At 44.8% G+C, this 13,096-nt stretch overlaps 1 protein-coding gene across 1 annotated transcript in view; it reads left to right on the top strand.

Annotated features, from left to right (window-relative positions):
* The window catches only part of septin4a (septin 4a), a 29,726-nt gene that overhangs the window by 12,467 nt on the left and 4,163 nt on the right, over window positions 1–13,096 (top strand). Inside the window, exon 7 of the mRNA XM_063203611.1 lies at window positions 12,464–12,598. Coding sequence (XP_063059681.1) covers window positions 12,464–12,598 — 135 coding nt within the window. The remainder of the gene's footprint in view (window positions 1–12,463; window positions 12,599–13,096) is intronic.

Below are 13,096 nucleotides of genomic sequence, written 5' to 3'. Positions count from 1 at the left end.
AAGGAACAACAGACTGCTGCGTTGTATTTGCCAATAGTCCTACTATGCGCTACTGCACACGTTTTGCACACATTTTGATACTTTGAATACAAATGCATTGTCATATCTTCACATTTTGGACAGGAACATACAAGTTTAGCCAGATTCTGATCAGGCTATGAAGTGGGTAAATGTCACAGGCAATAAAAGAGCATCATTGCGATCACCGAGACAGCCTCAGCTTTGTGTAGGTGGACACTCTCTTTTAACCTGAGATCACACATTGCAGATCAAACATATGGAATGTACAGTGTCCTCCATAGCAGCAAGAAACTTCACAATGACGGAACCTACTCACCGCAGATTACGAGATCACGAGTACCCTGAACGACACAAGTTACGAGAGCTTGACTAGTTCTAGCCTGCTCTGTCTCTTTGTTCTCTTGACTATGGTCGACTACTGGCAACGCATTTCAGTGGAGTCAGACTCTGACTCCCCCCTGGCAAAGTGCTTCGATCTCCCGCCTAAGGTGGACGACTTTTCATCCCAACTCCCTGCCACCACAGAGAATCTCATACAAGAGGGACTGACCACCACCCTAGTGGCTGATGTGGCTTCCCCAGCTCGAGCAGCTGCCTCGGAGCCCCTTGGCCATCACCACAGGCCATTGCGCTTGGCACAAAAGCGCACCCCGTCACCATTCATGGCGCGCTTGTAGACTCCAAAAGTCCTGTATAATACACCACGAGCGCCTTCGTCTGACGCCTCCCTTTTTCCCCTCCTGCAAGGAGGCGAGATTTCTCAGGGTTTGTCCAACCTTAACCCACGGGGCTCAGGGGCCTCAGCTGAGAGCGTAGGGGCTTCGGCCCCTCCTGCTACTTTCCTCTCTCCTGCAGGTTCGAGTCTGGCACCGGACCAGGAGGACATACCCCAGCCCAGGGGCCACCTGCCCCTATGAGTCTGGCAAGGGAACATTTGAACCTAACCGGTCTTCTGGATAACGTTATCAGGACAATTCAAGGGGCCAGGGCCCAATCTACTGGGACACTGTATAACCTGAAGTGGTCTGTCTTCGAACGCTACTGTGACCAATGCGACAAGACAACTTCTCAGTGTTCAGTACCGATGGTGTTGTCCTTTCTACAAGACTTATTGGGGGGAGACAATGCTTTACCATTTAAGTCTACTTTGCAGCGATTTCATTGTGCCATGTAGTATTCAGTTCCAACACTCTGAGTGCCCATCCACTAGATACTTACGCCCCGTGCTACGTCACCTGGGATATCTGTCTAGTAATGGAGGCTATGTGTGGGGCCCCTTTCGAGCCCCTCCAAGAGGGGTCTCTCCAAACTGCTTTTGCACACCACCTTTCAGATCCGTGGAAGAGACAGACAACTTGTGCCCTGTGCACGCTTTACGCATGTACATGAACAGGACAGCTGTTTGTGTGCTTCATCAAGCCCTCTACAGGGCTCACAGTTTTAAAGTAGAGGTCTCCAAATGGTTGGTTCAAACCATTGCCCTGGCATATGAGTCCAAGGGTCGCCAACCCCCGGCTCAGATTAGGGCTCACTTTACCAGTGCGGTCTCTACATCTTGTCCTCTCTTCAAGGGTGCAGCAGTTTTAGACGTGTGCAGAGCGGCTGGTTGGGCCAACCCCGCCACCTTTGTCCGGTTCTACCGGCTAGATGTGACCACATTGCCACAGGAACATAGGGTTCTGGGCATGACCACTGATTGTCTGTAGGGTGATAGGAACGCTATCCTTACAGGAGGCTCTTGGAGTTCTGCCTACGTAGTTTGGACCAGCAATCGGGAGTGATTGTAACTCTCCCATAGATATGCGAACGAATCGACTGAAAGAGAACATTAGGACATGTATATCTCTCAAGACACCCTCGTTGCCGACAGCCGAAGAGAGGTTTGGCATCAAAGTGGCTTATTTTCGGTTTTGAGAAAGTGGACATCCCGCCCACGACGCAGTTGATTGGACCTTTGGCGTGATTGCAAAGGTCTTCAGCTAATCGTACAGCTGAGCATGTGCTCCCATAGAGATGACTCACTCATCTCCTTCAAAGAACCGGGACATATTTATGTTCCAATATATAGTTTTTTAGATAATACTATCTTCTTTCTCTCTCTTTTTCTTTCCAAATCTTATTGAATGACAATTGTGTATGATAATGTGCTTTACGGAGGCTATTGCTATTGAATGCCAGTTTACGAGGATATCACATTATAAAAAGGCATAATTATAGTAATTTTTATCTTTTTGCCATGACATTTTGCCTTTGTGTAAGTGTAGGAATACATCTTAAATGCAAATATGTGAGCATTGCACATTTATTTCCATGGAGAAGTGATACTTTCTAACGTATTCTGCCCAAAATCAAGAATTTCGGCGGCCATTTTGTTTTTTGCCCATTTCATGGTCAAAAACTCAAAATCCAGCTTGGGAACCAGGCTAGCTGAATTCAGGGTACTCTAATTGTCTTAGAAAACTAGGTTCCCAACTTTTACTAAAAAATGCTTCTAACACCCTTATAAAGGGCCTTTTTCTGGAAATGCTTCTAGTCTAATCGAGGGTGAGATGAGCGCTTCGAGCAATGAGTGGATTGCGTGCCTGGATGTGAATGGCACGGAGGTCCCACTGAAGCTCGACACAGGTGCGCAGGTAAACATCCTGCCAATGAAAGACTTTAAGAGACTGAAAAACAAACCGAAAGTAAGAGACAAAAAGATTAATCTGAGAACATATGATGATACACCAATACCCACTAAGGGAGTGTGCAGAGTTACACTGTCTAGCAAAGGTCAAAAAGTGAATGCTTTGTTTGTGCTTGTGGATGGCAATAGGCAAGCAATCTTGGGTTTGAAAACGTGTGATCAGCTAGGTCTGATTAAGAGAGTGAGTGTCATTGACACAGACAAGGTGAAAACACCAGAGAACACAGAGGCTACTACACATAGGGCCACACACACTGATTGGGTGAAGGAATACAGAGAGGTGTTCAAGGGCATAGGCCGCCTACCAGGCATACATAAAATTAGGCTTAAAGAGAATGCAGAGCCAGTCATACACCCAGCGAGAAAAGTGCCAGTAGCTCTTAGACAGAGACTGAGGGAAAAAATAGACTCGCTAATAGCCGAAGGAGTCGTGCGAAAAATTGAAGAGCCCACTGAATGGGTAAACTCTTTGGTTATCGTAGAGAAGCCAAATGGAGACCTGCGATTGTGCATAGATCCGAAAGATCTAAACAAGGCAATACAGCGTGAGCATTACAGGCTACCGACTAAATCAGACATAACCAGCACAATGAGTGGAGCAAGCTATTTCACAAAACTAGATGCCTCATCTGGGTTTTACCAAATAGTGCTTGATGAGGAAAGCTCTAAATTGTGCACATTCAATACGCCATTCGGAAGGCATTGCTTTCTGCGCTTGCCGTTTGGGATTAGCTCAGCCCCTGAGGTTTTTCATAGAACCGTGCAGCAGCTATTCGATGGAATAGAAGGGGTGGGAGTCTTTATCGATGACGTGGTAGTCTGGGGAAAAACCAAAACGGAGCATGATGAGAGATTAGCCAGAGTTCTCAAACGTGCTCAAAAATCAGGCTTGAAACTGAATAAAAGTAAGTGCCAATTTGGGGTGCAGGAGATTACTTACCTTGGAGAGAAGTTATCTGGTGCAGGAGTGCAACCAGATCCGGAAAAGGTACGGGCTATAGCCGAGCTGCCAGTACCGCAGGACAAAAATGACCTACAGAGAGCCTTAGGGCTAGTGAATTACTTGGGTAAATTTATCCCAAATTTGTCAGCTAACACAAGAGCTCTAAGAAGCTTGTTAGAGACCAATACAATGTGGCAGTGGATGGCAGAACATGCCAAAGAATGGGCATGGCTCAGAAGCAGTCTCACACAGGAGCCAGTGCTAAAATTCTATGATCAGGACAAACCGTTGAAAGTGTCCACCGATGCGTCGAAAGCAGGCCTAGGAGCGGTGCTTTTGCAAAAGCATGATACAGAGTGGTATCCAGTCGCATACGCGTCGCGCACAATGACAAGCGCAGAAAGAAATTACGCGCAAATAGAGAAGGAGACTCTAGGCGCAGTGTTCGGATGTGAAAAGTTTCATGAATACGTGTACGGACGATCAGTCATACTAGAAACCGATCACAAACCACTGATAGCAATCTCACAGAAGCCACTGGGTGACGCGCCACCGCGCATCCAACGTCTAATGTTAAGACTACAGAAATATGACCTGACATTTGAGTTTACACCAGGCAAGCACCTAGTTGTAGCCGATGCGCTGAGTAGGGCTAGCTTGCACAACACCAATAGCACAACAGAAGAAGTGGTGCAAATTCACATTGATGCAATAAGGGTACACATGCCAGTATCAGATGCAAAATGGGCTGAGATTGTGAAAGAAACACAAAAGGATGTGAAACTGAAAAGAGTAATGGAAAACATACACCGACCTGGAAAGGTTAAGCTTGACAAACCGTACCAACACTTTAAAGGTGAACTGTCTGTGTTAGATGGAGTTCTGTTAAAGGGTACAAAGATTGTGATACCTACCTCCATGAGAGCAGAAATGGTCAAATTAGTGCATGAGGGTCATTTGGGTATTGAGAAGTGCAAAAGGCGTGCACGTGGTGTGATGTATTGGCCTAAGATGCACAAGGACATTGAGGCATACGTGCAGCGCTGTGAGACATGCCAGCGCCACAGATACCAACAGGCCAAGGAGCCTATGAGGCCCCATGAGAAGCCTACAGAGCCGTGGAGCAAAGTGGGCATGGATTTATTCCAGCTAAAGGGCAAGGACTATTTGGTGGTCATGGACTATTATTCGAACTACCCTGAGTTTATAGGGTTGAGTGACACAACAGCAGAAAGGGTGGTTGCTCATACAAAGACTATGTTCGCACGTCATGGCATACCAATGACCGTGGTCAGCGATAACGGGCCACAATATACGAGTCAGTGTTTCAGAGACTTTGCAAACACATACGGGTTCAAACATGTGACCTCAAGCCCTCTGTACCCACAGTCCAATGGGTTAGCAGAGAAAGGAGTGCAAATCGTGAAGCGCATCTTGAAAAAAGCTGCAGAAAATGCAGAAGATCCGCATCTGGCGATTCTGAATTACAGAGCATCACCACTGGAGAATGGACTTTCACCAGCAGAAATGCTCATGAACCGGAAACTCAGAACACGACTTCCATCTACAACTCTTCAGATGGAAAAGAGAGATGTGAGGCGTGATGAGCAGAGGCAAACTGAACTGTACAACAGAACAGCCCGGCCTCTGAGACCACTTGCACGTGAGGACATAGTGCGAGTGAGAGGTGATGGAGAATGGGGACCGCTGGCGAAAGTGGTGAAAGAAACAACTCCCAGATCGTACCAAGTCATCACAGAGCATGGGAAAACAGTGAGGCGAAATCGACGTCACTTGCTGAAAGTGCCTCAGACAAAAATGAGAATTACGGACAGTGACACAAATGACATGCCGATTCCAAGCCAGACAGAACAAACAGAAATGGCAGACAATCAGAACTCAGAGACAGAACAAAACGAACAAATTGAGGTGACACAAGGTAGAAGCTCACAAAGAGAAATTGTGAGACCAAAGAGGTTGATTGAGGAAATGTAATAAAATGCTCTGAGGTGAATGTATAAAGGTTGAAAACAAAAGGGTTCCAAACTGTTGAAAATGTATGTTGAGTTGTAAACAGTGAAATGGTTGAAGTTATAATTCAATGTACAAGGTTGACACACAGAGGTAATGTAAACAGAAAATGTGTTTTATTTTGTTTAATGGAATTTGAGAAACAGTATATGGTTGACTCGAGATATATGAAGTCAGGCAATGGATTTAATTTTGAAATGTTGTCAACAGGTTTAAGTTTATGGTTTGGATATGATCTGTACTTGAAAAAAGGGGAGATGTATTGATATGTGAAGTTATCAATGTTACCACAAGATGGCAGTATGACCCCTGGGTATATAAGCAGTGTGCTTTGCAGGAGTCATCACTTTTAACAGGTAGTTCAATCGAGTTACATTAAAGACTCTGACCAGCAATCGGTGTGTGTCTCGTCAATACAGCCTACAGCAGGCATAACCTCCCAGTAGGATGATGGGAATACAGGTTATTAGATGCGTCCCACGCATCTCTATAAGAGGCTTTGGTGTCCGTCCGTCCGTCCGTCCGTCCCTCCGTCCCTCCGTCCGTCCGTCCGCCCTCCCGTGATGTGTTTCCCTCCCGTGATGCGTTTCTGAATTGTGATTCCCTCCTGTGATTCCCTCTTGTGTCCACAAGGTGGCAGTCGCTCAGTTTTGGCCTGGAGCTCATGCGTGCAAACCAACCGTGCTCTTTGCCAGTGAGAAAAACATGGCGGCACTTCCTGTTGATTTTCACATGAAAGTTTTGCTTAATTTAAAGTCCCTAAGCGACTATAAATGTTGTGGCTTCCATATATTGATGTAAAAGTGCCCCACGAAGTAATGAAGCACAACAAAGTTACTCCACATTACCATTTGACCACTCGTTTTTCTATGCTAACAGGGTAGCTAATGTAGCATTGTAAATGATCCAGGGAGAAAGGGGGAAATGTTGTGATTTCAGTCCGCCTGAGGCAACGATTTTCGTGGGGAAGATGACCTGCATCTCGGTGGCATTGAACCACGCCCCCGTGCCTTATTTGGCTCGCTCAGCACGTGCGTCCTCAGTCCAATCGCAATGTGTCTCCATTTCAGTGAAAGTGCCATGTATACACATCGCAAAATAACTCTTAATCCGATCTATTTAAATCGCATTTATTAAATCGGACTTAAAAACATCATGTACACGTAGCCAATGTCTCATTGATTAGTTTATGGAACTTACGGTTTGTCTGTTACGGTCCACGAAGACAATATCCACGTGAAAACGCAAACGCCTGCAAACCACTGTTTTGACAGAAATACAGTTCACCTGTCGCCTACTCTGTTTTCTTCCCAAAGCGGCATTTAAAAGTATTCCATGAAATCCAACATCAACGTCACTTCAAATAGGTGACAGCATCATGCTCACACATGAAATAACACTTCAGTGAGGGGGGGACATCACTGCTCTCATATTAAAGTGAAAAGAGAATTTCACATTTTAGTTTATTTAATGTAGGCCTATGCAAAATTGCAAATAGCCTATTCATTGAAATCTGTCCAGAAAGGGTTGTAATGTTTGCCTGTTTTTTATGTTTGTAATTAAAAAAAAAAAAAAAAAAAAAAGTGATTTAAAAAAAAAAAAATAGCCTAACAAAAATAGAGATTTTATGTTAAAAAAAATGTGATATGGGATGGACCGATGGCCCCCCTAAGCTAAATTCGCCTTAGGTCCCCACATTGCTAAATGTAGTGTAAGGGATTATTTTGAAAAGACAGTAACATGTAATCAGCAATGCATTACAGTTTTTCAGTAAATTGCCCAACACTGTTGAAATCCTATGGTACTTTTTCAAATCCAGGCTTATACAGTACATGGTAGGCTTATTGATAAATTGCCTTGACAGGTTATGAGGAGGCCAAGGGGGCGTTTGGGCAAAAAAGGTTCAGAACGGGCATAGACGGACGCATCTGTTGTCCGCCTGTCGGACTTGTTTATTTCATATCCACTTTGTCCAGCACATGAAGCCTTTTTTAAATAAGCTGTGATGCAAACAAGTAATCTCAAACGTATGCACAAGCGGGCACAACGACATACCCCTGCCTTATGGTGTATTCACCATCACCAGTGAAACTGTAGGTCTAATGCATTAGGCCTACTGATTTCGTGTTAGACAGTCTTTTCAAAATAATCCATTAGGCCTACACTACAATAGGCCTATTACTATATTTCAAATGTAAGACACGTAGGCCTAAGGCAAATACAGCAAGCATAGCCTCCCAGTGTCCCCCCAATGTCAGACACCTAGCTGCTGTGAATAGGTGTTGTCATCATGCCCAGTTAATCCCCCCAATCGCGCACAGAAGCATGAGCCCCGGACATAGCGAGACATGAATGTGCAGGTAATTGAATAAGTTACCATGTGAAAGGAGACCAAATCCCGGAGACATAGCACCTTCATCAGTTGCTATAGAAAATTATGAGCCCCGGACATAGCGACACACCCCCTCGTTGCGGCGTGCCACCTGTCTATTCATGGTGAATGTGCAGGTAATTGAATAAGTTACCATGTGAAAAGAGACCAAATCCCGGAGACATAGCATCTTCATCAGCTGCTATAGAAAATGATGGGCCCCGGACATAGCGACACACCCCCTCGTTGCGGCGTGCCACCTGTCTATTCATGGTGAATGTGCAGGTAATTGAATAAGTTACCATGTGAAAAGAGACCAAATCCCGGAGACATAGCACCTTCATCAGTACCTATAGAAAATTATGAGCCAGGGGAATAGCGACTATTTATTAAAGTAGCCACGGAAGTAGCGTAGCCTACAAGTCGTTCAATCTGCATAACATCGGTGTGTGTCCTGCAGGGAATTCTAAGTGTGCGCACTATGGCACATGTCTGCAAAACGTATGCCTATGGTTTAGTATGTCTGCAAAACATGAGACACTAGGGCAGCAGTGAGGATGATTTTAAATAGGCCTAAGTCAATAACAGCTGTGCTTTACTGTGTAATAATGTGGCTGCATGGGGGACTTATCGCTAAATTCTGGGCAAATTATGGTTAAGCATTAGTTTGGGGTGTTTGGCTTTCTTATGGCATAATTTCATAAGATGCAACTTTGGCACTTCTGTTTGTGTTTTTAAAGTTATTTAGCCAACATAACTTTTTTGTTGTTATCAGGGCATCATGAGCACCACTACACTTAAACTTGGGATGTCATAGCTAAGTCATGTCGGCTTTTTTCTGCTTTTAGCCGCCAACTCTTGTGCCATTATCGTGATTTGGCATGCTTTCCACTGGACACCAATAAAAAGTGTCTCACAAATACTCACACATGACATTTATGTCGGCTTATTTAGCTTTTGCGCTATTATCGCCGAAGGTCTGGTAGGCTATATCGCACGTTTCAGACAGATCGCCAAACACAGTTTGAAATTTACACAAGGGCTTTAATGTCAAATGGATGGAAATAACAATAACAATAACAAATAAATAAAGGCAAATCACATTCAAATCCAATATCCTATAAAAATACAAAAAGTCAAAAATGGTGGATTTGAAAAAGAGCTTTTCAAATAAAAAAAAAATGAGTAGGCCAAAAAATAGACTTCTACTCTTGCGCAGTGTTGTGAAGTGTCTACTTCTTGTGGATCATGGCGGCTAGCAGACTCAGCATCTCCTTGCCCCTGCTGTCCTCTCTTCTCATATGCTCTGCCCACGCTTCCCTCGCAAGTTGCATCTGGAGGCCGAGTTCCTGCCATAGTTGCTGTGTGCTTTCCATCTCTCTCTCTCGCATTTCCTGCTCGCTCTTCATCTCCGTTTTCCGCAGCATCACCTCACACTCCCGGTCTTCTCGAGCTACCCTCTCGAGACTAGCCAGCAGGTCCTGCAGTTCTGCTGTGTTCCGTCCCGTGGATTGACTAGGCCGGTGACCCAACACGCTGTCCATCAAGTCATAAAAAGGGAACTTCTTTGGCGCCACACCACTGCGACCGTTGTGTATTTTGGCCGCTTTGTAGGACGCCCGCAGTTTCTTTAGCTTCTCACGGACTTGTCGTGTTGTTCGGAACACACCGACCTTGGCCATCTCTGAAGAAATGAACTTCATCACGTCTTCGTTTCTGCACACCCCATCGATTTTCCTCTGGACTGAGTCTTCAGCCCAGATGGTGAGGAGCGTCTTCACGTCCTCCACAGACCAGATCACGCGCTCAGCAGCCATCTTCTTCTTTCTTCGTTCTTGTAGTGTATAAAAAAAATGAAATACTGTATGCTTCAGTCTCAACATCTGCCCTTTATTTGGTCTCGGACACTAACCCCTCCCCGACCCCTCCCTGACCTCTGCCCGAGGTTGACCCCGCCTCCGAGCCTCGGCGGTGCTTGATGGCCCTGTAGCAACCCAATGTAAGTAGGCTGCCGGATGTGAGTGCCCGGATATCCGCCCGAGTATTTGCATGCATTTGCATTCATCAGAGAGAAAGGCTATGCATTCATTTCCACCATCAGGAATGCTTTGAGGTACCACAGATACCCGATGTGAGTCGCGCTTTGTCGCCTGACTGTCCCTTCTATAATATGATTGTAGCCTACCGTAACAACTCGGCCTCGGATCCGCCGCAAATATCCACAACACCACCACGGGTCCTCAGGTGTTGTGACCGTTTTAGGATATTTTTTTCATATCCAATACTTGCACATTAAGTGACAATTCCATCATGGATGTTTAAACGATATGTGCGAATGCAGTCATGTTGAATTTAGGGTGGCCAAACAATGCCATGTCATAAAGAACGTGCATCACATTATTTAAACATCTCGCAAACAGTTATCCTGAGTGCCCGTGTCTTTTTGGAGATCGGAGGCTTGATGAGCAAAGAGATGGGAGAGAAATTATAAATTAGTTGTGCGCGCGCACACACACCTCTGCACAATATCCACCGGACACGAAGTTACTGGCTCCAATATTTCAGCGCCCCGTTTGATTCTTTACTGACACTTGTAAGTTTAGCCTACGTTACACGATAAAATGAATAGGCTATGTCTAAATTATAGGCTCTAGTCTCCAATATGCCCAGCGGTGTAGGCCTAGTCTACTTTTTTGAAGTGGGTATACTGTATATTCTCGCATTTTTTGAAGTGGGTATACTGTATATATTTATGCCATTCTAAATAGGCCTAATGGATCAATCAATTATACTGAATCCCCTAAAATTTAGAAGTGGGTATACTCCGTATACCTGCGTTCTACGTAGACTACACCACTGAATATGCCTGGTTTCATGTGTTGTTGGCATCACCAAATAATCTGCACAATATGCGGCATAACTTTTCGAGTGCTAGGCCTACATTTAGACCGGGTAAAGTATCGAGCATGTCTGTCTCTTCAATAATATTAGACTGTCCCGTAACAACTTGGTCTCGGCCCCGCCGCAAGTATCGTCCACCACGAAGGTCCTCTGATGTTGTGACCGTTTGAGGATATTTTCATATAGGCGGCCTAATACAGAAATAAGAGCGTGCAGGCGCGCCTCTGACTGTACAATATCTAGACACGGAGGGACACAGGCTCCAATATTTATATTCAGCGTCCAGTTAAATTCTGCACTGACACTTTTAAATGTACATGAACTGAGTAGGCTATGTCTAAATGTAGCCTACTAGGCAGGCTCAGTCACCAATCTGGCTTTGTTGTTCGGCATCACCAATAATAATGGCACAATATGCGGCATGGTTTCGCGTGTTGTTTTTGCACCACCAAATAATAACTACACAATATGCGGCATAACTGCTGTTTTAACTCAGCGAGAAGGCTATGCCCAGATATTCTTTTAGGCTATCCTGACGTTATGTTTCACTAATGTAAGGAGTAAAACGCTTCCCGAGTGCTCTACATTTAGACTGGGTAAACTCGAAACTTTAATGCCTTCCGAAACGGGCTATTCCAGTGTCTGTGACAATGCATGCCATCTAGGCCTATTTTAGGCTATAGTCTTGTGCAAAACCTTTTATTTAACATTGCGAAAGGGCAGGATGATTTGCTTAGACACGCACGCAGTCCTCCTGGATAATAAAAACAAAAGAATGCCGACGAGAAAGTAACGCCGTTATCTTTAGATGGATTCCTGGTGAGGTGCCCGGTTGAGACAGTTTAATTTTCACACCCAAATCAATTCGGTTTTAAGTTATAATTTCATTTTATTATTTTGTTTAAATTATTTTGATGTTATTGGTCACCGGGCCTATTCTTTTGATTGGGAGATCAAGGAACTCTGGTGTCGCCGAAACGGCGATGTGCTGAGGGCTCTTTACGCACGGCACCTATGTCCCTTCCATCTTCAGTCAGACTCAAATCGGACCAAAATCAAGTAGCTGAGGTTAAACCGTCGTAAATACACGACCGAAATCGAGTAGCTGAGGTAAAATAGACGTAAATACTCGGGCGGATATCCGGACACTCACATCCGGCAGCCTACTTACATTGGGTTGCTACAGGCCCATCGAATTCGACGGGCCAGGAAAAGCGGCCCTAAGCCCCACAACCTGGCCCGGCGGCCATCTTTAGCACCTAGCCCCCTTTTGATGAGATCACCGTCAGCCCCATTTTGTCCGGGCCAGGGCCTATGTATAGGTGTACTGGAAGGTGCTTTATACTCTTCATGAAATGTATTTCATGCTTTCCACATAGTAGCTGATTTTCATGCCCTTCAGAAAACAAATCACCATGATTTCAGTCAGCATTACAGAAGTGAGTTTCTCATGCAAGTCAGTCATATTTGTAGTTTATTAATTTTATGATTGCTATGCATTCTGTCTCAGCTGGAAGGAGGTGGAGGACTACGTCGACCAGCAGTTTGAGCAGTACTTCAGAGACGAGAGCGGACTGAACAGGAAGAACATTCAGGACAACCGCGTGCACTGCTGCCTCTACTTCATCTCCCCTTATGGACACGGGTACCTGTTACACTCAAAACACATTGCTTTTGGCTTTTTTAAAAACTGTTTTTTTAGGGCTTTTTGCCTTTATTTTTGACAGAACATTTGAGGAGAGAGAGGAAATGAGTGTGGAGAGAGAAACAGGGAAGGATCGGCAAATGACCCGGTCTGTAATTCAACCTGGGTCGCCAGCATAGTAAACCAGTGCCCTACCGCTAGGCCACAGCAGGGCCACATTGCTTTTGTATTTGATTGGTGTTGTTTTTTATTTTACTTTTACTGATACATGTACCACTTTATTTGATTAGAACAGCATTCTAGTTGTAATATAGACCCCTGTAATGTTGTATGGGCATCATAACCACATTATTGAGTGCAGTACCTTCTTTGTACAGATGGGGTCGCCGGCGGATCTATTGACTGTTTGCCAAAAATACTCAAGTATATCATAACGACATTGCTATGACATTACAGAGAGCCATAAGTAACAGATTAAGTCATAGCCATTACAATTCT

This window comes from Engraulis encrasicolus, chromosome 7, assembly GCF_034702125.1.
Source record: "Engraulis encrasicolus isolate BLACKSEA-1 chromosome 7, IST_EnEncr_1.0, whole genome shotgun sequence".
NCBI classification, from domain to species: Eukaryota; Metazoa; Chordata; class Actinopteri; order Clupeiformes; family Engraulidae; genus Engraulis; species Engraulis encrasicolus.
This window is presented reverse-complemented; position numbering and strand designations above follow the sequence as displayed.